General features: G+C 30.2%; 4 protein-coding genes across 4 annotated transcripts; 1 reads left to right on the top strand and 3 right to left on the bottom strand.

The window, feature by feature from the left end:
• Positions 1 to 5,434: 5,434 nt before the first annotated feature.
• Positions 5,435 to 6,660, bottom strand: LOC128959351 (chymotrypsin-like elastase family member 2A). The gene is made up of 3 exons (XM_054305301.1): positions 6,269 to 6,660; positions 5,728 to 6,202; positions 5,435 to 5,626 (listed from the first exon to the last, which is right to left on the bottom strand). Exons 1-3 carry the CDS (start codon positions 6,646 to 6,648, stop codon positions 5,435 to 5,437), a joined length of 1,047 nt encoding a protein of 348 aa, XP_054161276.1. The 5' UTR covers positions 6,649 to 6,660.
• Positions 6,661 to 10,336: 3,676 nt separating this feature from the next.
• LOC128959335 (ubiquitin carboxyl-terminal hydrolase 2-like) lies at positions 10,337 to 11,515 on the bottom strand. Its single transcript, XM_054305279.1, has 2 exons — positions 11,480 to 11,515; positions 10,337 to 11,409 (listed from the first exon to the last, which is right to left on the bottom strand). The coding sequence occupies exon 2, from the start codon at positions 11,342 to 11,344 to the stop codon at positions 10,337 to 10,339; it is 1,008 nt and encodes a 335-aa protein (XP_054161254.1). The 5' UTR covers positions 11,345 to 11,409; positions 11,480 to 11,515.
• Positions 11,516 to 11,734: 219 nt separating this feature from the next.
• On the top strand, positions 11,735 to 15,215 carry LOC128959323 (calcium permeable stress-gated cation channel 1-like). Its single transcript, XM_054305268.1, has 10 exons — positions 11,735 to 12,093; positions 12,195 to 12,289; positions 12,356 to 12,770; positions 12,858 to 13,169; positions 13,249 to 13,727; positions 13,811 to 13,948; positions 14,020 to 14,218; positions 14,308 to 14,501; positions 14,570 to 14,892; positions 14,956 to 15,215. The coding sequence occupies exons 1-10, from the start codon at positions 11,770 to 11,772 to the stop codon at positions 15,213 to 15,215; spliced, it is 2,739 nt and encodes a 912-aa protein (XP_054161243.1). The 5' UTR covers positions 11,735 to 11,769.
• Positions 15,216 to 16,429: 1,214 nt separating this feature from the next.
• On the bottom strand, positions 16,430 to 27,057 carry LOC128957442 (fatty acid synthase-like). Its single transcript, XM_054303206.1, is given in 15 exon segments — positions 16,430 to 16,622; positions 16,707 to 17,777; positions 18,457 to 19,796; positions 19,862 to 20,116; positions 20,178 to 21,570; positions 21,639 to 22,408; positions 22,479 to 23,033; positions 23,035 to 23,340; positions 23,406 to 23,990; positions 24,057 to 24,329; positions 24,389 to 24,653; positions 24,723 to 25,084; positions 25,145 to 25,417; positions 25,533 to 25,685; positions 26,883 to 27,057. Coding segments are annotated over 15 exon segments (7,872 nt in total). The 5' UTR covers positions 27,043 to 27,057; the 3' UTR covers positions 16,430 to 16,511.
• Positions 27,058 to 27,304: the final 247 nt, after the last annotated feature.

The raw sequence follows: 27,304 nt of genomic DNA, 5'->3' as shown, positions 1-27,304 counted from the left end.
ATTAGATAATAAATTAAATTAAATGTGATATTGATAATACTAATTGACATAAAATTTAATAATTAATTTATATTTATATGTTAATAACTTGTTTTTTATATATTTATTATTTTGTATYTCTTTTTTTAGATTAATCAAGTTTTCATCTTATTTCTTAAACCCTGTAGATATTTAAAGAGATAAATAAAAAAAYAAATTTTATAATATATAATATWTTACAAATTATATTTTACATTTAATAAAGTATACTTATGAGTAGTTATTTTATATTAATGATATACATATTACACTTAAAATCAGTTTAAGACAATTATTTGAACAGATATTACTATTATTATAATCATACTTATGCTAGCATTGGTAGTATATTTTGAAGGATCTGTAGTATAATCGGACTGTTTTTTAGTCACTACTGTTTCTGTGTTGAACTCTTTGCAATCAATTAGTGTTTTTAAATTAGATTCAATGCACTAAAATCGATAATCAATATAAATATATAGAAAAATATATCAGTATTATTAGAAATAAYAATATTATATATACCGGTATATCATATAAATAAATATAATCAATTATATAYTATATATATATATGACATACTYTTTGATATCTAATTAAAAACCAGCAATATTTAAGTTGATAACCATTGATATCAAAGATTACTAATAGTCCCGTCTCTTTATAGTAATCGGTTTGGCCATACATTGTTAGTATTGGCAAATTAGTTGGCAAACTTTGGACAGTCTTATTAAATCTGGGCATTTCATGGTTATAATCTAATGTATCAAATGATTTGCCATCAAAGCTAATGCCAAAGATATGGTAGTTATGTAACAAACGGTTGTATTTTTTATCGCTATTTTCATTGTATATTTGTGTAACAAATGGCATTGCATCCATTTGATCATCATCAATGACACGATAGGCAATGTATTKATTATTAGACAATTGTGGTTTAATTGAATACATTGAATGTCTTAGATTTTTGCTAATCTTATTGGACGTACCATTGAATGTTTGACCGAAATGATAAACATCAATAAACTCTAAGTTTGGCTAAAAGTTWTTTWAAAAAATTAATCAAATAAATCAAATAATTTATATTAAACAAAATTATTATTTAATTTTTTCAATACCTGCATAAAAGCATAAAAATAGTCATCAAATCTAAAATAGGAAAATCCAAACATATAATTRTCATTGAATTTGACTTTATTATCGTAATCACTGATTGAGAGACTCTCGGTCTTTGTATCAAATATTAGTCTCCATTGCAAACCATTGACAAACAGATAYAACATTCCCGACTCWGTTGGTGTCGGTATCTGTTGTAAACCAAAAGTATTGCTACGATTTACGGCTAAATAGTTATCACAAAACTCATTTGATGTCATTATTAACCAAATTTTATTTAAAGCTATCAGAAATGCTTTAATTTATTTTAAAAAAATGTTATTTAAACTTAAATTTATAATAAAACTGATGTAATTAACTAATAGATAAATAAAATTACCTGAATGTTTACAAAACATTATGTTATATTGCAATATTCAATTGTATTAKAATTTATAAATTGAGTACTGTATTCACTAATAAAAAAATAATTAAAAAAATATAATTAAAAATAATAGAAATTACTGTATTATTTGAACTATAAAATTATTATAAACACGAATTCAATAATAGTTAAATAATAATTATTTATTAATATATATTACATTATTTTAATATGTTTTTATATGTTTAAAAATCATGTATATTTTTATTTTATTATAATTAAAATAAAATTAAAAACGATTATTTTTTTTACTCTCTCTCTCTCTCTCTCTCTCTCTCTCTCACTCACTCACTCACTCACTCATTCTCTCTCTCTCTCTCTCTCTCTTTTCTCTAAAAATGTTCTCTCTCTCTCTCTCTCTCTCTCTCTCTCTCTCTCTCTCTCTATTATACAGTATCGATTAATGTACATTATCACTAACACTCTCTTCAATTTAATACATAAATAATATATATTTATATTTTAATTAATTAATTATTAAAATTATAATATATTAAATGTTTAAAAAAAATTGAACATTATTGAAATAATACATTTGTTAGTGTGTGTTTAATTTGTTTTATTTTATAGTTCAAAATATATTAAATAAATAATTATTTAAATAAATAATATAATATAAAATGTTTTTCTTTACACGTGCAATACTATTTAAAAATTCACTGTTTAGTCAACAATACATTTTATTTAAAATATTCATCATTAGTAATTATTTTAATTTTAATTATTTTTAATCAAAATATTAATCAATATACATATAAACATTTCTAATAAAAATTATTTAACCGTTATTTTAATTATTTTTAATTTTAATATCGAGAAAAGTTTTTTTTATATATATAAATAAATTAAACACACACTTAAAATTTTATCATTATTGCAAAAAAATTTTTTATTTAAACAAAACACAAAAAATAGTATACTGGTAGCAACCTATAGTATACTGTGAATGATACAATATAGCAAAATTTAGTAACAACATCTATCTACCTGTCCCTAAAACCTACCTGGGCTCAATAAGCATTTAAAATTTCCCATAGAAATAATATTGCTTTTAATAAAAATTTAAAATTTTAATTTAAAATTTTTGCATTTGAAAAAAATTTACAAAAAATAGCACTGGTAGCTAACCTACAGAGCTATAAAATAGAATATATTAAAAACTATAAATTGAAAAATATAGTTACACAACATCAGCCTACCTGTTAGCACTGGTAAAACCTACCAGTCCTCAATAAACATTTAAAAAAAAAATTCCCATAAAATAACATTATAAAATAAAAAGCAAAATATAACAAATATATTATTTAAATTTGAATTAAATATTTAAATGTTTTTGATGAAATGTGCAACAATAAATAAACATTAAAAACAGAATTAACAATACTTTTTATTTAACCGTTATTTTGATATTTTAATAATTTTAATCTATTGTTACGCTGACAAAACACAATATATATATATATATAATATATAAAGATTACAATTATTAGTATCTAGATATCTATCTATACTACTATATAATTTGGAAATGTTTGTCATATTTGTGTCATTATTTAATGTGTCGGCATTATTAATAATTTTAATTAAATAAAAAATTAATAAATAAAAAACGTATATAATAAACTGTAAGCGCGTAAGTATTGTTGCACGTGTTTTGAGCTAACTATTGATACACATTTTATTACGTGGAGATCTAACTAGTTATTGATAAAACAAAATAAATGATTACATTTTTATGTCTATATTAACATWATATTTTTGAGTTAGAAATAAATTGAYAAAACAATATAAACACAAAATATTAATAATAATTTTATTACAAAAATATAAAATAATTAGAAAAATTATAAATTTATGAAAACAGTTTCAAATTTTCAGAGATATTGAATAAAATAAATAAAAGATTTTTACATTATTTATCTAAATGTATAAATGATTGACCGCTAACTTCAAAACCTGTTGATTGTAGTGAACCCTGTCTTTGAATGTCTTGTTTTATTAGTTCATCTTTTTTATAATTATTTGTCAATAGTTTTGAAGTTTTCTTGTTTTTGTTATTATAACAACACATAACAATTGCGATCACAACGATTGCTAAAATTATTAAAATTATTATCACAAACAATACACTAATAATAACTATAAATAAGTTGTTATCAGTTCGTGAATCAGATTCTGAATCAGTTTGTGAATCAATTTGTGAATCAGTTGTTGTATTTAATGGCAGATCTGTTCTTCCAGTTGTCTCAGTTGACAGAAATGTTGTCTGAGTTTGAGTTATATTTTTGTTGCAATCTATCAATGACTTGAAAGTACAGAACTAAGTTTTAAACAAAATATAGAAATATATTTTATTATAAAATAAATTTTGTTTAAATATTTCATAAGTTATTAAAACTATTGAAATGTTTGAACTGAKAAAAACTGGTTTTACATTTGTTTTAATTGGTGTCCAACAGTATTTCAGTTGACGACCATTGATGTCAATTATGATCAAAAAGCCTTCGTCTCTATTTAAACTATTTTGGCCATACATTGCTATTATTGGATAACTTTTATCGATTTTGTCAACTGTTTTATTATAAGCATTCAAAATGATTTCAATCAACTCTGTATTAATAGACAACGATTTGTGGCCTAAGATTCTGTAACTATGGATCAGTCGATAGTATTTTTGGTCACTTTTATTGTATGTTTGAGTGACACAATTAATAACATCTGATTTAATATCGAATTCATTTATTCGAAAAGCTATATATTTATCATCAGATTGTGATCTAATTGTAGGCATTAAATGACCCAAATTTTGGATAACAACTGGAGTCTCATTATATGATTGACTAAACTTATAGACATCAAAGAGTTTCAAATTTTTCTAATAAATTATTAATATATAATAAATTGATTATCTCTTAWAGTTTATAATCGATAGGTAGTGTATTACTGYATTTTTATCTACAATACCTGCATAAATGCATAATAATTATTATCTTCAGTATTTAAACGATATGAAAATCCAAACAAGTATTGTTGTTTGAATTGAATTTTATTATCGTAATCACCGATTGTCAGACTATTGTGGGTTTTATCAAATATGAGTSTCCATCGCAAACCATTAACAAACAGATATAACATTCYCGACTCTTTTGGTGTCGATATCTGTTGTAAACCAAAAGTATTKCTACGATTTGCGACCAAATAGTTAACACAAAACTCATTGGAAGCAAAAAACAATGAAATATAAAACACAAAAATAATGAATACTATAATTGAGATAAATTAAAACAAAATTATCAATTATTTAGTATATGTTTTAAATGTATTGATTTAAATGTATARAAAATATGAATTACCAATTGTAKTGCTAAACATTTTTGTTTAATTAAACAGAAATCAATACTGTATMATATTTTATAAATATTAGTTTTACATTTATTAGATGTCAAAMATTATTTTGARTGTTTRTGTATTTTAAATTATAAWATYTAAATTACGAGACAATAATAATTCTTAATGTATGCTTTACATTATTATTACAATATATAATGCATTTGTATTTTAGCAAAATTAGTAAAATAAGATAAAAATTGCTTTTTATTTAGGATTTCTTAACAACACTAAWATTTTATTATAAAATACTTTATTTTATTGAMATCAATAGTCAATGAATGTTTAATTATTATAATAMTGTATAAATAAATGTTTACTATATTTTGCAAAACTGTAAATCAAAAACATTAAAATTGATATTACAATATTACTAYAGATTTAATTTATAATTGAAAAWTAATTWATTTTTATTAYATTCTAATGATTTTATGATAAAATAGATAAATTTTRMAAAAWATAAATCAATTTAAATCAATACGACATAAATCATGAATTATTTTGAATGGTGTTTAAAATCCAGTCAATATGTTTGGCCACTGGTATCCAATACAATGCTTTAGTATTGTCTGCACAGCCAATAGTATAGTCTTCACGATCTCTATTAATGTATATTCCAACCAAAACGGCCCGTGTCTTGGAATTGTCAGTATATTGTATTATACCGGCACCGGTATCACCCTTTTTTAATTAAAAATTTAATTAATTAACTACAGTTAYTTTATTATACAGAAAAACTGGAAAAATTCAGTTAATTATTAATAATATACAGTATGTCTTACATCACAACCGGTAGTATTCATAGTAATGTCATTTGATTTTAGTGAACACAAAAAATTTTCGGGACATTCGTTGTTTGCATTCAACAGAAAATTAGATTTTTGAAGAATATCTGGTGATATTTGCCAATACGTAATAGCAATCGGTTCCATACCAATTGGTATGTATTTAGATCCACCCCAACCATACATTGTTGTTAACTCTGGCTTAATATTATAAATGGTATGATTGGTTGGCAAACACAACGTGTTGTTGTTGACCGGATAATTRATGYCATCTTCTATATTGATATCTACACTTTGCCACAGTTTATACAATGCTATATCATATGAACTAATCTTTTGAAATTTATTATAAAATTTGTGTCTAAACACATGCTTTGGATGTATGAGTACACTAATGCCACCATCTCTTCCGGGTCTACTGTCCCTTAAAAACACACGTATTCTTGAATACTTATTTGGTTCACTTGAACTCCTTAATAATAATAATACAATAATATATTRATTATTAAAATATATTMAAACAAATATCAAWACATACTTATAGTTACATTGGGCAGCAGTTATAACCCACTGTTTATTTATTAGAGTACCGGTGCAATCATTGGTAGTAATAGAKCCCCATGATGAATCGTATTTAATGTAAACTGTCCATGGTGATTCAATAWATTCRGTATCACTACCACCATATATTCTGTTAGTATTACTCAACGGTTTAGTACCAATACTGTCAACAATTGTTGAGCTATTTGTCTGATGTTTGAAACATTTTGGTTGTGGTTTTACTTTTGTCTGACTTATCACATATTGATAGCCACAGTATTGACTGGTAATACCAGAATAGTAACCAATTTTAACAAACGCTGGCGAAGTGTTTGATATAATTATAAATAATATTGAAAACAATTTCAATAAATGCATTTTAAGGTATAAAATGTATAAATAATGAGTAGTTACACTCAATTAATTAATTATTCGTTAACGCGTGATATCAATACTTTTCAAACTTTGATATCTTATAACTCTGGAAGTGTTTGACCAAAAATTGTTATTAAGATATCTAATTAAAGATAATTTATTACAGATTTATAAATACTATTCAGATTTACAATTAAAACTTTATATCAAAAGATATATCAAAAAATCAACGACAAGTCATGTAATCATAGGTTCAAAAAGTATTCGCTGATACACTTTCAAATCAAATAATTTTAATGATAAATAAAGAAGTGATGTCTTAATATCTAGTATTCCATCCGTTTGCATCAATCACTGCCTGTAGACGTCGAGGCACACTTTGGATCAGCTTCTCGATGGCCTCAATAGGCAAAGTGTTCCACACTTTATGTATTGCACTTTTAAACTCACTAAAAGAGGTTCTGGAAGTCTTCGGGATCTGTCTGTCCATCTCATCCCACACGTGTTCAATGATATTTAGGTCAGGACTCTGTGGAGGCCAATCAATGGTTTCAATGTTATTGTTCTTCAGCCAATCCTTTGCCTTCTTCGATGTGTGTTTCGGGTCATTATCTGCTTGGAAGACAAAATTATCTCCCAATCCAAGCTTAAGTGCGCTTTGTCTCAAATGTGGATCTAATACACTATTGACATAGATGTTGGCATTCATTTTAGTAGTGATTTCTACGAGATGTCCAACTCCTGGACCAGCGACTGACCCCCAAATCATGACTGATTTTGAATGTTTAACAGTCGGAATCACATTTTCCTTGTTTAGCCCTTCAGCTATACGTTTCCAGCGATATTGTCTTCTTTTCGTGTCTTTCATCTCAAACTTGACTTCATCTGACCACAAGACGCGGCGCCAGTAGGTCAATGGCATCGGTAGATATTTACGGGCAAAGTTCAAACGTTTGACACGATTTCGCTCACTTATCATTGGTCTCCTTCTGGCCACTCGGCGATAAAATCCCATTTCACGCATTCTGTTTCTCACAGTGTTTGGACAGCAATTGACATTTCGCTTTTTCATCTGTTCTATTATCTCAGCGGCGGTCAAACTCTTATCTTTCACTACAAGTAGTTTCATACTTCTGTCATCTTGAGATGTCGTACACCTTTTACGGCCACTTCTGTGCAGATTTTTGAATGTACCGTACTTTTCATATTTATCAACAATCGATCTAACAGTGCTTCCAGTGGTTCCGAAGCGGGCACCGACCCTATCAGCAGACAATTGTGTCCGTGTCTTCATTTCATATATTAATTGTCTTATTTTTTCGGGTATTTCTTGAGTTTTGACCATTTTATCGTTAATAACCAATTTGTTTACTTAAGACAACTTATTTGATGAAAATAAATCACAAACCGAACGATATAATCGCAACAATGAGTCTTAAATCACGCTCTAATTGTTATCAGCGAATACTTTTTGAACCTATGATTACATGACTTGTCGTTGATTTTTTGATATACCTTTTGATATAAAGTTTTAATTGTAAATCTGAATAGTATTTATAAATCTGTAATAAATTATCTTTAATTAGATATCTTAATAACAATTTTTGGTCAAACACTTCCAGAGTTATAAGATATCAAAGTTTGAAAAGTATTGATATCACGCGTTAATGAATAATTAATTAATTGAGTGTATATATTGGCAGTTGTATAGCATAACAATGACTTGTTGTCTTGCGATTAATATTTCTATATATTTTAGTTAAGTTTAGATTATGTTAATTCGCGCGACAATAAATGTTAGCATATTTACAATAAATTAAAAATCATTTAATCAAAACTAATAAAAACGGTTATAAAAAACAGTTTTCTATTTTTGAATATCATTTTTGGTCTCAGATTTCTATCAAATAGTCATTTTATATCAGCAGTTGTCGTGTTTAACATCCTATCACTGATTTTGTCACATCATTTCATTCAATAAACTAAGTGCACACTTATGTCTACCATTACAATGATATCGTGTCTTATTTATGTGYTATCAGTGACAGTACTGACCAGTGGTCACAATCTATGTAAAGACGGTTCYCGTATTGATTCCATTGCTTACATCTATTCTTCGCAACAGTGGTTCTTCACGAGTGGMGGTCGCTATTGGTTTTCAAAAGATGGCGATTTTCCGCCCAAAGATGAAGGCACACCACTTCCCGGTGGCTTCAAAAAAGGCGAGGCCGCCATATTTAGGAACTCATTGGAGGCMTGCGCTAACTCACCGGAGCCGAGACGGTCCGAACGRGAGATACAAGTGATTGAGTTCGTGCCCGGAAAGGGAAATATGATTATGACATTTGATACCCGATATAACACTTGGTCGCCTCAACCGATTTCTGTGTCCGAAGAYAAAGGTCTCAGCAAAGCGCAGATCGATTGGTCAAAACCTATTGACRCKGCGCTCGACTAYCAGATGAACAAAGTGGTGRTCATTCAARAKGGSAWMTAYAGTTTGGTTGACTTAAGTGATCCAAAGTTTTGTATTACTAACAACAAAGTTGAGGGCAAAAGTTATCCAAAAGAGCCGATCGTCGAATCTTTCGGTGCTCAGGGAATCATCGATGCCATCACACAATTGGGCAACAAAAACAACACACTCTACCTGTTTCAGGGCGACTCATTTTGGCCGGTGACCATCCAAACCGAAAAGGACGGCAAAATTAAAGGCATTAAAGGCGACCGATTGAATGTCTTRAAGCATTTTTTCCGTTTTGTTGAAGAAGACAAATGTATTTATCCCGACGCAGATAAAGAGGAAGCACAGCCAACAATTGCTGGGCCCGGTKCTMWRGGTCAAAAGGATGCCATTACGAGTAATGAGACAATTACTGAATCMASTGATGTATCATCAGAATCACAAACAGAGTCACAGAGTACGACAACKTCTGAGTCTGAAAAAGATGGCAATAGTTTTCCGTGGTATTGGATTGTCATCATTATAATCATTRTTATTATTATTTTACTTATCATTATCTGTTGCTGTTTGGCCGGCAAAAGCAAATCGTCTAAAGATGACCGAAGCAGTAAAGACAACGAAGCTTCTGCTTCCAAAGCACAGTCTACTACCGGTGCRACTGTTAGATCAAAATCTGGAGTAGAAGMTGGAAAGGTTAGCTCAAAAGCTGAATCAAAAACAGGTGATGCCGCTGTTACTACTAGATCCAAAATGGGAGCAGCTTCCGGTGCCGGTGGAGCAGCTGCATCAAAAACTGATTCTAAAACAGGTGCTGATTCTGCCACTGGTGGTTCAGCTGCCGGTGCAGGAGGTAGTGCAGCGCGTGCTAGAAGTGGAGTAGCTGGYGCTGGAGGTAAAGGAGTCGGAGCCAAATCATCTATGGGTACGAGCCCTTCAACAATGTCTGTGCGTTCTCAGCATTAATAAGTGTATGACATAAACCATCGCTTTCAAGACATTGCAATTCAAATGTYATTTATTTTTAGTAATATTTAGAAATTTTCATTAAATCCATTAATTTGTTATATTCTGTTTTGACACCAAATATTTACAAAAAAAWATTTTTTATTGTATTTTTATATATTTTATTATTTATTTTATTCTATATATTGTATATTMAAATAAATTATAATTTAGAATTTTTTATATATTCTTAAAAACAAAATTCAATTTAATTGATGACTTCTATCAGTGTTTCAGAGTTAGTCCTTTCATACGATAAAATAGTATATAAGCGAAGTGTTTGAATGAGTTGGTGTCTGCCTGTAGGACACATTCATCGTCACAGCACTTCCAGTCTTCATTTGTTCGCACATTTGCCACGTAATGGCCTTTCAGAGCACTGCCCCGATGGCTGACAATCACAAACAACTCGTATGGCAGACCATTGAARCACAAGCAACGAATTGTGTCGTAATGAAAGTCGACTTCTTTAGTTATTTTTGAGCCATCATTTTGGAATCGTTTCAAATTAATCGTCAAAATGGGTGGACATCTGTCAATACATATCTTTTTTACTGACTTTCGTTTTTTACGRCACTTATCACAKGTAGGTCTCGACTCGCCATCCAATATCTCGTCTGACATATAAGCTTTAAGACATTCGTCGAGTGAGATGTTGTTGTCTGGTTTGTCGGGTAACGGTACAGATATATCCCAAAACACTTCCCATCGGTGACTCTCGTGATGACATCTTTTGCATCGTATKGTTGATCTCTGCTGACCAACAAAAAGTTGTACCAAATATGAGTCGTCCATAWAGTGTCGATATTGAAGCCACGCTTCTCTGGCAGACTTGGGTTCAAAYAGTTKTGTCGGTCTTTTTCTCTCCTTTGCTTCATTGACTTCTTCGTGCAGCGCATCGACTAAAATCCGGAGAAACTCTTGTGAGTCCTGTTGATTAAAATTATTGAAATCTGTCTTCAAATCTGCAAACACTTGCCGAAAGTCATGGACGTCCACAGACTTTGATGAGCTGTCMTCTGAAYTGTTTGTCATTTGRTTGCTGTTGTCTTCGTTGCCGACTCTAATCATTTGTCTGAATAGGACAGACAGACTCGTGTGAATCGCACCGTTAGCTGACTTTCCGTAATTCAAAATATAACTACGAAARTCATCGATGGARAAGAGCGCCTGAATTATGGCATTCATATAACAGTGATTTACGTGATTATTGAGACCAACGAGTGCTATCATTATCTTATTTTGTTTGGATTTTTATCTAACGATATGATTATCGATTGGAAAAAAGCTATTGATTTCTATAGTATATAATAGATAAACRATTAGATAATATAGTAATTATTYAATAAATTAATTTTTATTAATTACCAGAATCTAACAAATRTTAAACATTTGATTTATTTTGAATTTWAATTATTTTTGCGCGCTTAACACTTGTAATAAAACTATTTAATAATTTTATTAACTATTAATATATATATGTTATTATATCGTGAAATWAATAAATTTTAAAACCWAAATTCAAGTGATAATTAAGTWGTTTTTATATATTCATAGATTTTTAAAAATATTTARTGACAATATGAATATCCAGTTATTAGTTATCACTATTTTTATAATTAAATTACTAACCATTTTGTCTGTCATTGGGTTATCTGATGTCAACAACAACAGTCAACATAAATGAAAGTTTGTCTATCGGTGCCAACAATTATAGCAAAAATGGTAGTAATTTGGTTGTGGAAGAAGCGGACGAAGATGAAGATCGTAATCTGACGCTATCTGAAGATAGTATTATGTCTAATGTATTCAATAAGTCGGGTATTCAAGACCTGACCGATGCCTTCTCGTTCACGGGAAAGAATGACGACGAAATCCAAAGTGAATGTTCATTACTTAATAGTAACAATAGTTTGGCTCAACTCATACCCGGATGGGAAGGTATTCCCATTAATATTGCCATCAATTTTGTTGTCGGATTTGTATGTATTGTATTTTCTAAAAAATAAATGATTTTTTGTTATCATAAAATTAATATTTCCATTGAATTACTATAAATATAATCATTTACCAAAACAAACAGTTACTTCTTGTGGCTTTCGGTATTATTAGGCGTTGGGTTATTGTCACAGAAAAAGATATGTCTAATCATGGATTTAAAAGAGCCCTAAAAACTAAGTAATTATTGAAAATCGTTTTTTTCATATGAATTTTCATTCAGTAATTAATTTTATAATTGAATAGTTGGCTTCATTTCATATATGGCAACAAAAAATATAACGACAATATCTACTATTCAATGARACATATCAATCGTAATCATCCGAAAGCCTATCTTCCTCTGGTTTTGCACGGATACGACATGAAAGGCAACGACTTCGACGATGACGACGAMACTACTGTCTCCCCTGAAGTACCACTATTTATGACTTCTATTCATTCTCAACAATCGATGAACAATAGTGATATAAAAACSGAAACAAATCATAAGAAACAGGACTGTCCTACMARTCCTGTCTCTAATGAATCAAATCCKGGAAAAACACTTCAAAGAACCAAAAGTGAATTAGAGATCGCAAACGATCAGCTRAAGATTRCAAGACTAAAGTCAGTYCTTAACAGYGACTTAAAGAACGAAGAAGACATGACATCTAATTTGGTTTTCAAACTAAATTTGTTTWTAWCATTAATTATTTGTTATGTTTAACTAATTTAGTTTTATTTTATTTTTTATATATATTCTCAGATAAATTCAGACAAAACTGCAAAGACATTCAAACAATGGATTGTAAAATATTTGCTAATTAAAGACATCGATATATTGAATAAACGCGGTTCAGATGCCATACAATATCTAGTGTTTCAGCGATTTATTATCTATTATCTCACATTTATGACAATAATTTGTTTAACAATTATAATGCCATTCAATTTGGACGGCAGTCGTCTCGATAATAAAGATAACTTATATTACCGAAAGACAACTACACTCAACATTGAACAAAACTCGTCAATGATATGGATTCACGCACTCATGACTATAATGATTGTAATTATGGTATAATTATTRTCAATTGATATCACATAATGATTGGATCTAATCATTGATTYCTAAACATTGTTTCTAATATTTATAGGGATTTTATCTGATGAACAACTTTGAAGAGATGATCGTCAATGAAAAAGATCTGAACGTCGATAATAGGGTTGTATTGATTGAGAATATTCCTGAAGAGAAACGGGACGTGAATTTGTTGAAAAAGTTTTTGTTGCAAAAGTTTCCGACGGTTACCATAATTCGCATTACGTTTATCTACGACACAAGTAAAGTGATGTCAATGATGACACAGATGTTGACCACAATGGAGGCCAAGTCTTACTGTAAGTACTACTTGAAACAGTACGGCCAACGRTGTGAAGTCAGACCATACACTTTAGGCAACTTTTTGGGCATATTTTGTTGTTGTCTGTGTTTTCCCAAAGTTGATGGCATTGAATACTATAGAAAACAAAGAGAAGAACTGGACGAACAAATTACAACTGAACTCGAGGTGACGGCATCTCATCCGACACGTATGGCTTTTGTCATCTTTGCCAACGAAAATAATGCCAAAAAGTTTGTCATAATTTTTKATTTTTTTGACACTTAATTATTAMATATTGTTAACATTTATTTGTTTGTTTTGACATCAAAATCAGAGTTTACGATACATATCACMGCTATTTGCCGTATAGTATATCAAAATTGATTCAATGGATCAGAGGTCCGYCGAAAGATGACTTCAATTCGTGGACATGGATTGTATCTTATGCTCCATCTCCTGATGATATTGATTGGTAATATTGATTGAAATTTTAAACAGAAAAACARTACAAAAAAAATTAATGAAAATTTGTTTMTAAATTAGGAATCAGATAGTAGTCTCACCGATGAAAGTCTGTTTGTCGACAATTATCTTCAATTTGTTAATAGTTTTGGTCTTTCTATTCCTTTCGACTCCCAATTCATTGATTAATATGATTAAACTGTTGCCCAGTATTAACCAAACATTAGTCGAAGAAAYGGATAATCAGGATAATGACCAAAACGAAAATGTAGACAAAGTGGTCAGTCATTATATTTTCAGCAATTTTTAAATATCTAATAATAATAATAATACAAACAATAATATTTAAATACTTTTTTTGTTGGTCAGTCAATATTGTTGAGCTCCTATTTGCCAACAATGGTAATGTTGATATGTTCTTCAGTGTCGCCATTGTTTATAAAGATATTCAATCAGTTTATCCCGTGTCGCACAAAATCGGACTATAATTACCAAATTTTCTATAAGTTCTACATATTTCTTGTGTTTATGGTATTGATATTACCCTCACTGTCTAATCTAACGTATGTTTGCATASATATTATCCATTAACATAACTGTTTACTTAAAACAATAATTATTTCTTATAAAGTCTATATGCAATATTAAAGTCATGGGTAGCAGTGCGCCGCCTAAGCTGGCACTGTATATTTCCAACAGATAACGGCCCATTTTTTCTCAATTATGTGGTYGCCTCAGCACTGGTAGGCAATGCCATGGAGCTGACTCGTATACCCGAACTGGCTATGTATATTGTAAACATGTTGTTTGTATCGCGGACTCCGGCCGAGTATCTGGCGGCCCGACAAGACATCCGTTTTGAGTTTTTTTTCGGCATATTTTATCCMAAGATTTTGTTAATGATAGCTATTGTCAACACTTATTGTATATCAAATCCATTTATAGCACCGTTCGGTTTGTAAAAACACATTAATTYAATATTTRCCAAAYATTTCAATAATTTATATATAACTTTAGGTTTGATTTATATAATAATAAAACATTTGGCGGACAGGTATCTGCTGTATCACGTGTATGCGTCGTCACSAATCAACCAACGGATGCATAGAAGTGCCGTATTTTTTCTGAAGTCATCATTGGGTTACTTACTGTTTCAGGTGTACTTCAATTTGAATGGTAAGACCAATAAAAATCCATCGTTTGTTATATTAATAGCTCTGATATTACACTTATGTTATGTAATATTTAAAGGCCTCAGTCTTATTATATGCTCTTAATTATTCATATTATTATTATTATTAAACTATTGATATATTAAACATTTTATAATACTTTAWAAATATTTTGTAAATTTAATAAATTTTAATAATGATAAAATAAAATCAGCAAATGTGAAACTATTTAATTAAATGTAAAAATAAGTTAAAATTTTAAAATTAAACAATAATTAGTTTAAACYGCCTACCATRGTACCTAATCTAACAAAATTACAAACATAATTTAATARCATCAAAACACATTTACTCGCCTAAAMTCTTAAARCATTTTAGAGATTTTATTTTAAATATGTTAATAAAAATTTATCATTGTTAGCTAGCCTCCCGGTGCTATATGACACATATCTGTTAAAACTGTTAACGTATTAAAAATATATTAACACATGAAGCGTCTAACTGTCTCAAAAACATGATATATGAGTCATAAAGCACGGGGAGGTATCAAACAAATTTTTTTTGAAAATTGTTTAATGAATTCTATGTGTGTGTGTGTGTGTTTTGTGATCAAAATTTCAGATTCATTAGATCAGCGAAAATAAGGTATAGGGGATAAACATTAAAATTTTGATATCTCTTCGGGAACATAGAGAAAATGGCTTAAAATTTTTTTAAATAGATTTGAATAAAGCATTAAAACAAGCTTAAGAAATATGCATTAAAATTTTGATTCTCTTCGGGAAATATGTTAATAAAAAAAAATTGAAAAAATTTTATCATTATAAGAAAGGTATACGAATCAGAATTAAAATCTTAACATCTTTTCCGAAACATAAAATGGCGGCCAAAGTATAAAAATATTTTGTTAAAAATCACCAAAATATTGCATCACCAGAAATATTGCATCACCAGAAATATTGCATCACCAGAAATATTGCATCACCAGAAATATTGCATCACCAGTTTATACATATAATATGATATAATGACATGGTAATGGTTATTAGGAATAAATATATTGTTTATAATATGACAAAAACAAGTAATTTACGTAATAAAAATTTGTTTTTGGAATGGTTCTCATTTTTTTAATTAAATGCATTTTTTGGATGTGATTTCCATTTTTATTAGAATTATGCAAAAAAATATTTTATAAATAAAAATAAATTATACAAAAATTAAAACTTTATCAATGAAAAAATTAATTAATTGAAAAAATACATTAATTAAAAAAATACATTAATTAAATGAGTATTCAAAAATCAGGTATTAAAAATAATAAAATGAATATTGAAATATATATATATAAAACAAAAAATTATATTAAAATATTAATGTCAAACATTCAATTAAATGCAATCACACGGACAGGTATTTATTCATAGTGTCGGCGATTTGATGAAACATCATATTCATGACACTATCGGAGTTGGTTTTGACGGTTTCAAAGTTTAACTTTCCCTCCAATCCCTGATCACAACAAAAAACGATATAATAGTTAGATATTAGTAAAAAATAAATCAATAAATAGTTTTTTCTTAAAAAAACAAATACCTTTTCGGGTAAGAAATATGAGTCTCTAATTCTGTCGGATAAATCAGTTTCGGTAATATCTGTGTTATCCTGACTACAGGTGGGTTTAATGATCAACAATTTGCCGGTCATTTCGAGATACCGTTTGCCGGCCGTGTACTTCATTTGACGGTATTTACTCTTCAACATTAACCGATAATTGCTAAACAATTTTGCCCTTTTGAATGATTGCATGAGTATAGCGTCTAAGTCGCGACCCATAAATCCTTTGCCGACAAACTCGCGAACCTCTGAAGCGATTTTGTTTAGCTTTGAATTGACATCTGGTTTCTGACGAACTTCTCGTATGAGTTTCTCATTGATTGCTTTAGGCATATCTTTGCAGATGAATTTGGTTATCATTTCAATGATTGCCTGATCGTCACTCAAGTCTTCTTCCATATCGAGATCAGTCAGAGTGTCAATAATAACGGCCCGACGTATCGGTGCTTTCTTCAACATTTTAGACACAACTAGTGCACCGTAAAAGTGGCCAACAATGTCAAAGTTTCCGTTCGGGTGGAGTGTCTTCAATAGTTTTGTATAATAATTGGCGATCTCTTTCACATCTGTTATTTTTTCCATATCTTTAGTCCAATTCAATCCAATTACCGGTCGATTGATTTGTTCTGCCAATCCTTCGAGTGAAGCAAATATACCCTCGAGTGGGGGCAAGAAGTATACGGGATTACCGGTGCGCACACTGTTTAACGGTGTGTAGGCATCGGAAGGAATAATAAACTTGACTTTTGCCAACTTTTCTCTGGCATTGTGTAACTCTTCGGCAAATTTCTTGAATTGTTCCACTTTTCCAGTTTCAAAGTCTTTGATGTGTCGGACTGTTATTGATTTGATGTCATTCATAGTCAACTTTATTCCGTAATCCCTATCCAATCCCTGTTGTAACTCAACGGCAAACATAGACTCCATACCGATCTCACCCAAAGTCAAGTGATCGGGTGTAGTGCGCGGATCGATACCCAATGCCTGCCAWACCTGATTGACAATCTTTGACTCTCGACTACCCAAATGTTTCACGCGTTTAGCTCTAACCTATGCATTAAATTTATAAGCAAAAYATTATAAACTTTCTTATATAAATTATAACATAAGTTTTAATGCAGTATTTGTTATGCTGTACATAACAATAATGTAATAAAAATTTTATCAATATATTAATAGTTTTTTATGTTTTAAATTTACAACATTTAACAAAATAAAGTTTTTACTGGAATATAGTGTACTAATGTATAATGTTATGTTTGAAACATTTGTATAAAACATGAAAGTTAAACATTTAAATTAAATTTTAATAATAAACTGTAATATAATTAGAGTTTTGGATAACTTCCAAAAGGGGAGAGAAGTTCTCTAATAAAATCACTTGAATTTAATGGAAATTTTWAAAAAATATTTTATAATTTTATAAATASTACCAAAACTGAACAATTTTGCAAAACTTTCGGAAATAAAGTGAGGGAAGGAATTTGAATATAATAATTATAATTTTTATGCAAATATTTTAATTTATAGCTATTTTTTTATAAATAAATCATTAATATGAATAATAATCATTAATGAACAAATAATAACAAGTTTTATAATTTATTCATAKATATGAATCATAAATAATATAAATTTTATAGTACAGTAATCTATAGTTTTCTTAATTTAATTAATTACTTTATATAGTTTTAGTTTTTAAAGTGATTAAATAATGGACAACACTTACCACACAAGAAACCACGGCTTGTGATGTTTGAAGTAATTTGTCAAAGATTTCAAGACATGAATTGATCCGCTGTTTGACGATTCCCGACAATGAACTCATCTCAGTGTCAGACAGCACACCYACATCACCAATAGGTCCCCATTGAATGGCCAGACCGTGCAGTCCATCATTACGTCGGGACTCACATATGCGTTCACATACAGAGTTGGCGTATCCATAGTTGGATTGTCCGGCATTTCCTTTACCACAAGCGACGGACGAAAAGACAACAAAATAATCTAAATCTATACTCATTTGACGTGTTATGCGATCCAAGTTCTCAAARGTCTTAGCTTTCGAGTCAATAGTTTCACAAAAACCATCAATAGTTTGCTTTTCTAAAAGACAATCATTGAGTACAAGAGCCAAATGAAAGACACCGCCAATGGGTCCCAACTCTTGTGTTTCACTCAACAGTTTTTTCGTTCCGTCAACTGTTTGCGTGTCTTGAGTCGAGACAATAATGTTTGAGTCAAACATTTTGAATTTATTGCCCAAAGACTTGATCCGAGACAAAACATATCGCTGATAATCAGTTCGCACGCCATGTCTTGATGTGAGTACCAGTTTTCTGGCGCCCAAAAACAGCATCCAATGAACTAATTCAATGCCAAAACCACCCAAACCTCCAGTTATTATATAAGATTTGTTGGGATCAAAGTATGTCTTATAGGTTGCCATCAATTCAGTGGCCGGTTTGATATCAAGCATAGGTTTTCTATAAGTTTCTTCATCTCTGGTTTTAATGATAATCTTTCCCATGTGTTTACCGGTTGTCATATAACGGAAAGCCTTTTCAGCGTCTTCTGCCTTAAATACAGTCCTATTAATTGGTTTAATAAYACCGTTATTAGAGTTTTCGTGCATCCATTTGAAGAATTGTTGGCCAAATCCTTGAGTYAAATACAGTTTACGATCAGCGGAAACACCGATGAAAGAGATATCCCTTAAGAAGGCAAACATTCCCATTTGTTTGTTCATTTGTAAGTCATATTTGCCGATCTCAACAAAGCGACCGCAATCGGCAACACATTCATAACTGGCCTCAAGTTTTTCACCGGTCAAAGAGTTAAGTACCAAATCGACTCCCTTTCCATCAGTCAATTCCTTAATTTTATACTTAAACTGAATATCACGTGAACTGAATATTCTGTTTTCTGGTATATTGTATTCACTCATTAAAAATTGTTTCTTATCTTCCGTACCAACAGTTACATAGAGATCGCAGCTATACTTTTGGCACACATTGATGGCCGCCTGTCCCACACCMCCGGCTGCCGAGTGAATCAAAACACTTTCATCTATAAGTAAATGCATAACATTTATGAGCAATTAATTTGTTATTTTAAAAATRTWTTGGTATTACGTTTCTTCAGTTGTGCCCTCTCTATAAGTCCATACCATACCGTACTATAAGTGCTCAATACAGTRATTGCGTCGTCCATCGACCAGTTTTCAGGAATTGTTGAAATAAGATCTTCATTGGCGTCAATAGTTGTACCAAAACAACGACTCATATCGAAACCACAGACACGCTCTCCAGTATCAGTGCGACGACCGGCGAAYTCAAAGCCTAAAACACAATCTGTGAATAGACTTTCCGGACCAGACATAAGTCGACCTAAAAATATATAATTTTAATTTACTATTCATTATATTTATTGTATTATATTTATACGAACCCGTGGCTAACATGACATCCCTGAAGTTAAGTCCACTACTATAGACATGACATCTTATTTTATGTTTGCGAACATTACATAAATCGTAAAATTCATCGGTTGTGACGATATGTCGTGAATCATACCATTGAAGATGAGATAAGTCTCTGTTTAGACCGATATTCAAGAAGTACTCATTTGATGGGATTTTGTCATAATTTTTRGGTAAAGTTATGTGTCTGTAAGTACCGACTAATCTTTCATTTATTACATTTATTGCCAAATCATTGTTCAAAATGTCTGAATATGGTTTTTCTGTGAATTTGATCGAAGATTTGTTTGAATTGCAATCAAAAAGACAACGAAGACTATCGCCTCCCGGTTCCAGACGAAGACAATTGATTAGACCAACGATACCATTATGTTGTGAGTCATTAGCAATGAGCCAAATGTTATCTTTTGTGTCAATATTTTCTGTAACTCTTGTTTTCAATGTCTCAAACCATGACATATCGCTTGCATTGATTTCAATGATATTGTGTTTTTCCGGAACCGTTGGTTTGGTTTCAATCTTTCTAAAGAGTACAGCCATTGAATTAATTGAATCATATTTTCTACCGATTTCTTTGAAACCCATTTGAATGGCAGTTGTGGTGAAGTCATTGATTCTCTTCTCTAACTCAATGTTTTCCATATTTTTGCGTCCATTCATTGAATTTAACAGTAGTTCCGGTTCAGTGTATTTGTACTTAAAAACTGATAACAAGAATCCTTTGGAAACAATTGCATCGTAAGCTTCTTGAAGATAAACATCAAGTTTGACATCTTTTAAGTCTTGTGTGTCTTTCATTATAATGAGTTCGAGTTGTGATATATCTGATGGAAATGCCGAAGATTTATAGTCCCATTCAGTCATTTTAAACGACTTATTCTTGTATTCATCATTTATATTATCAATACATTTGGTAGCAATAGTATAGTTGACATCAATTGGATAAATGGCTGCTGAGGCCAATTGATTRTCAATTTCTTGWGCCATTAAAGCATTGSTCAGATTAATCTCCAAAACTTTAATATCTTTTTTCGGYACATAATTTTCGCTCACAATATCGAGAAGTGTACGAATCAAGTGTTCATTAGTGGACACCTGATTAATGACATCCATATTCATRTCAAACTCGGGTTGCATTTGRAKATCAGTTAACATTTTACTAATTGAATTTGAATCAAAATTTCTATTTTCATCTTTCAATATATCGCTGAGTTTTCCTAATATCTTAAGCATTATCTCATTTTTTTCAATGCTTTGAAGTCTTTTATCCATAATTTCTATTGAAAACTCATTGGAGTCCATCCAAAGTGAGTCTTCAATATCAAGGATTTGTCGGGCTTTTGATGCCAATGTAGAACAGATCTATTTAGAGAAAGTATTTTAATTGAATGCTAATTAATGTATAAAATGTAATAAATATATTATCAAACCTTCAGATAATTCAAGACATTTTGTTTATCGCACCGATCGATACAGTTTTGTTCATTATTGGCAACGAATTGATAGGATTCAAGTTTCAAGTCTTGAACATTGGTTTTGCGTGGAATTGGAAGTGCCATCAAATCTTCGACTTCGATTCCATGGGTGACAATCATACGTGAGTTCATATTGGCATAAAACGGTAGAACCGATTTATAGACATGAAATCGGGAGCCAATAACACCTTCTAAGAAGTCTTTATTGTCGATMTCGAGTATGGTTTCCAAGTCTTGCTCCATATTATCAYTTTTTGGTTCCATATCGACAACATTATTAAACACCTGTTCTTCGTCGAACACTTTTTCCTCGTTGACGGCCACCTTGTTTGCCGCCACGGCCTCAAAAAGTACTTTCGGGTCACAACGTAAACGTTTGATCATAACCGGAACCATTAGTTTACGGAAAGGCATGGCCACWGCCATTGTTTGCAACAATGAGTCCATGAATGTAACCCAATTACCATCCCATTCCACTTGACCCTTAAGTGATGAAAAGTTGTCTGTTTTGATATTTTTCAGACCTCTAAAATAKGGGCCGTAATCATAGCCGACGGCTTTCAAATCTTTATAGATATCATTAGTGGTTAATGTTATCTCTGTTTCCGACGGCTTTTCACTTAACACGTCATGAATTATATTTTGAACGCATAGGAAGTCTTGATCGGGACAATGAATTTTACCCAAACAACACGTGTTGTTGTTTTCTTGTACCACAAAATCGCCTGAAAAGTTAAATACATATTTTTTTTAAAAAAATACAATTTAAAATATTTTTATCATATTGTTTATTACCTGTATTTTCAAATATTTTCACTTTAAGTTTGGTGACCTCAGAGTCCGATAAAAATACGGGTCGTCTGAGCTGTAAGTCCTCAAAAACAACTGGTATCTGATTCCATATCTGACCCTTTTTAGCGGCCAAATGTCGCCATACAAGCATCAGATAACCGGTTGCCGGGAATAGCATATTACCGTCGATAGAGTGATCGGGTAAATAAGCTTTTAATTGTCTCGAAAGATTAATCACTTCTGTCATATCTGAGGCACTGCTTTTGAAATAATAATCGGGATATTTGCGCACAAAATAACTTTTATTGTGATCCCAACACATCAGCGAACTGATTGACTGTGTATTTCTAGCCACTGGCCACTCAACTTTAGGGTATAGATTTTCAATGGACGGATTGATTCCCAGTTCATACAATTTGGCCAAACCTGACATAAAATTGTCTAAATTGGTGTCATTGGAGTCACGCTTAATAAGTGACAAATAGGTGGACGACTCGAGCGATTGGGTTATTGTTTTAGCGAACAGACCGTGCGGTCCGATCTCAATCACAATAGCATTACTTCGGGATTTGGTTTAATTTGTTATAGAAATATACGGGATTTATTAGGTTATGCACGAAATACTCTGCCGACGCATACTTGAGCTGTTCGTCTTTAGGTTCCGACTCAAGAATTGCTGTTGAAATCCATTTTTTTGATCTGAGTTTAGGATTTGGAACCCATTTCTTGATTTCGTCGGTCATCTTCTTTGCCGAAGTTATCAGATATGGACTATGATATGGGATGTCATGACTTTGAAGTTCGCGAACAAATAGTCCTTTCTTTTTCAACGATTCAATCAGTTCTTTCATTTCATTATAGAGACCTAATTTGTTTAATAAATCAATTATTTAAATAAAGTATAAATTGATTTAATTTAAAGATGATTACCTGAAAACACAATCGTTTCATTTGAATTATTGCAAACAACGCTAACACTTTTGGGACATATTTTCTTTGCTTCACTCCATGACATCCCCACCACAGCCATCAAACCTTTTGGTATTTTCTTGTCATTCTCAGTGACTGCTCCTCTAATGTATGTTATAAATAGTGCCTCTTTTGTAGTCAGACAGCCATCAGCGTAGGCACAGGCAATCTCGCCAAATGAGTGACCAATTATACCGTCCGGTACTATATTGAGCTCTAATAATAAGTCAGTCAATGCTATTTCCAGAGCAGTTGTGGCACAGAATTTATTAGTCATTGAGGACATGGAGTTATTGTCGTCAGATAATAGCAGATGTTTTAAGTCAATTCCAAATTGTTTGAGTATTTCATGGCATTCCTCTATTTTATTGGCAAATATCTTGATTGGCATCAATGCCTTAGCCATACCAACCCATTGTCCTCCCAGACCAGGGAATAGAAACCAAATAGGTCTGGCATTCTTCTCCATAAACATTGAATGTTGTCTATGATATTTGTACTCAAATTGGTTGCTCTTAGAGTCTAATTGTTTAATAATCATTGATCCTATAAATATGAAATAACAATTATAATGATTAATATTATGGCAATTATTGATTAAATTGTTAATACCTCTAAAGGGAAGTCCAGTTGAATTAATGACTGACTTAATCTTCATAGTGTCGGTCAAAAGAGCCAGAAAATCGCGGGTAATCTTTGTTGGGTTTTTCTCAATGAAATCAAACATTTGATTTAATGCCGATTCAGTTCTGCAGCAAATATTAATAATTCTGGGAATAGTATCAGCAATMTTGAACTGGTAGTCGTCGACCACTTTATAGTTGGGCTCAAGTAATACGTGTGCGTTAACACCGCCGACACCGAAGTTATTGACACCAGCGATGCCTACAAAAAAATAATTAGCTAACAGTTTTGATTTGAATGCAAATATAATTAAGTCATACCGGGTGAGTATTTAAAATTTTCTTGAATTGGAACCAATGGCGGACACATGTCTGCAATGGCGGCTTTGATYTTATTGAGATGAAGATTCTTGGAAATGCATTCATTTTCATATGACATCAGAACTTTGATCACCGATGATATACCCGATGCACTCTCAGTGTGTCCTATATTACTCTTTAATAGACCAATGGGTAGAGTTCCCGAACGGTTCGGTAGTTTACAGTAAGCATTGTATATGGCTTTCGCCTCTTGAGGATCGCCAGCCTTTTATAATTTGTTTTTTATTTGTTATAAATTATTGTTAGATTAGTTATTGTCTTATAGATTCTATACCTTAGTTCCTGTGGCGTGAGCTTCAAAATAATTGACATCCAATGGATTCACATTAACTTCTTTGCAAACTTTAATCATTAGATCTTCCTGTCCTTCAGAAGAAGGRAAAAACATTCCCATAGTTTTGTTGCCATCAATGTTGACACCACTGTTCAATACTGTGGCATAAATACGCTTTGAATTACTCTTTCTTTGGAGGAAAAGACAAGCGACTGTCTCTCCTCTAACAAATCCATCGGCAGATTCATCCCATACTTTAGGAATGCCATCAAAACTGTTGAGTCTTGTAGTTTGGAAAACATGATTAGTGAAGGGCTGAAGATTTATCTGTGAGCCACCGACTATTGCCTGATCACACTTTCCTATAAATTACAATCATATTATAGTATATAAAGTCATAAAATTTAATTATTATTTTATACCTAATCGAAGATCATTGATGGCCAGATTGAATGCCACTAAACTGGACGAACAGGCCGTATCGGTCACTAATGACGGACCCTTAAAGTCAAACACAAATGATATGCGATTGGCATACAAGCACTTGGAGTTTCCCGGTATCCATAGCAATGTTTCGGTCAATGAATTCTGCGAGTCTGGCTGTACCTCCTCTGGTATGCCCTCAGGCATTGCGAAAGTTGTRTACCCGATATAAACACCTGTGTTTGAACCACGCAGTGTCTGTGGATTTATACCTGTAATGTATATGTAATGTAATGTATACAGTAAAGTGTGATTTAAGGTATAATTTAAATGTGTATTTTTTAATGTTTTTTAAGCTTAAGATATGTATATTTTAATTTTAAATACCGGCGTCAATGATAGCCTCATAGGTGGTCTCCAAAAGGATTCTCGACTGCGGGTCAATGGTGTCACCCATTGTAGGCATAATACCAAAGAAATTGCCGTCAAATTTGTCGATTTCTTTTATTTTTCCCATTCGTGTATTCATTCCGTATAAATCTAATTAATTAAATTGCAATAAATTATTTTCTAACTGCTAATTAAAATGTTAACATTTAATTTTTTATTTACACTTATTTTGCACTTATTTAAACTTAATTGGAGTATCAATTTTTTAGAATAATTAATTGTTAATGTAAGTAATAATTAATTTTTATTTTTATGATAATAACATAATTATTAATTTCCACTTTTGTACTTAAAAATAAAATTACTATTTTTTATACACTATCAACTTATAACAATAATTTTTAAAAGATCATAAAAGTGATTCATCAAAATAAGACATTTATACTAATTGACTTTTTTCTATCAATTTAGCTATTTTTACATAATTAAATTAAATTGATAAAATTTTCAAAGAAAAGTTATTATAGCCAAATAGCATATTAGTTATCTGGATACTTTTTTAATGTATATTTGGGGAAAACCTRTAGATATTATTTTTTTATGATTTCCGATCTGATTGCAAATCAACAATGAAATATTACAWTTAGCTTTTTATTTCCAATATTAATATTTTTTCACYATAATTGTTATAAATCATAACCTATTATTATATCAATATAATATATTTTTAATCAACATAATATAATATAGTATTTATTCAGTACTTAATATTTTAAATTAATATTGTTTTAACAATAAAAAAAATTATATATAAWTTTTTATTAGTCCTAATGATTTACACTAAAAAATACTAAATATTTTATTGCTAATGTATAACTTAAGTACTTAAATTTTAATAGTATTATATAAAAATATTAATTRTTATACCTTAAGCTAAATAAAAWTTTATAAKAAATATTTTTTAAACCATCAAATATTATAGTAACATATTCACATCATATTTATAATTAATTATATTTATTATTTGTAATATATATAAATTATCAAAAATTAAACGTTATTATGAGCTATAAATAWAATATTTATCTTAAATTTCTTTTAAAAATAATAATAWATATATAACTTTATATAACTTTATATAACTTTATATAACTTTATATAACTTTATATAACTTTATATAACTTTATATAACTTTATATAACTTTATATAACTTTATATAACTTTATATAACTTTATATAACTTTATATAACTTTATATAACTTTATATAACTTTATATAACTTTATATAACTTTATATAACTTTATATAACTTTATATAACTATTTATAAAATAATTTGTAATACCTTTTGGCCAACGGCGCTCATCGGCGGTAATCATATCGACTCCATTGTATAAATTATTTGCAAATTCATCGGTAGAATCKGATTCTGGGAATCGGCCACTCATACCACTGATGACAATRTTGTCTTCCATCATCTTCGGTAATGTCATTGTTGTCGACATTTTTTAATAAATTATTTTTTTAATTATAATTACAAGATTGGATAATGTCTTTATAATATTTTTTGCATAAATATATTATTAATACATTTAAACATTAGAAATTTTTGAWCTCTCAATTTTCTAATATTATTATATTATAGTCTTTAAAAAATCACTTTTAGTCATATATAAGCACATATACTACGTATACACGTAGTGTTATAGTTTATAAAAGATTTTTTTTTGAAACTTYGTAAAACTTTTTTTTCGCTACTAAAAAGTT

The sequence above is a fragment of the Oppia nitens genome, unplaced genomic scaffold (assembly GCF_028296485.1).
Source record: "Oppia nitens isolate AA-2021 unplaced genomic scaffold, nextdenovo-longstitch-racon4-pilon3 scaffold13_pilon_pilon_pilon, whole genome shotgun sequence".
In the NCBI taxonomy this organism is placed as follows: domain Eukaryota; kingdom Metazoa; phylum Arthropoda; class Arachnida; order Sarcoptiformes; family Oppiidae; genus Oppia; species Oppia nitens.
The sequence above is the reverse complement of the archived record's forward strand: the minus strand, read 5'-3'. Positions and strand labels throughout refer to the sequence as shown.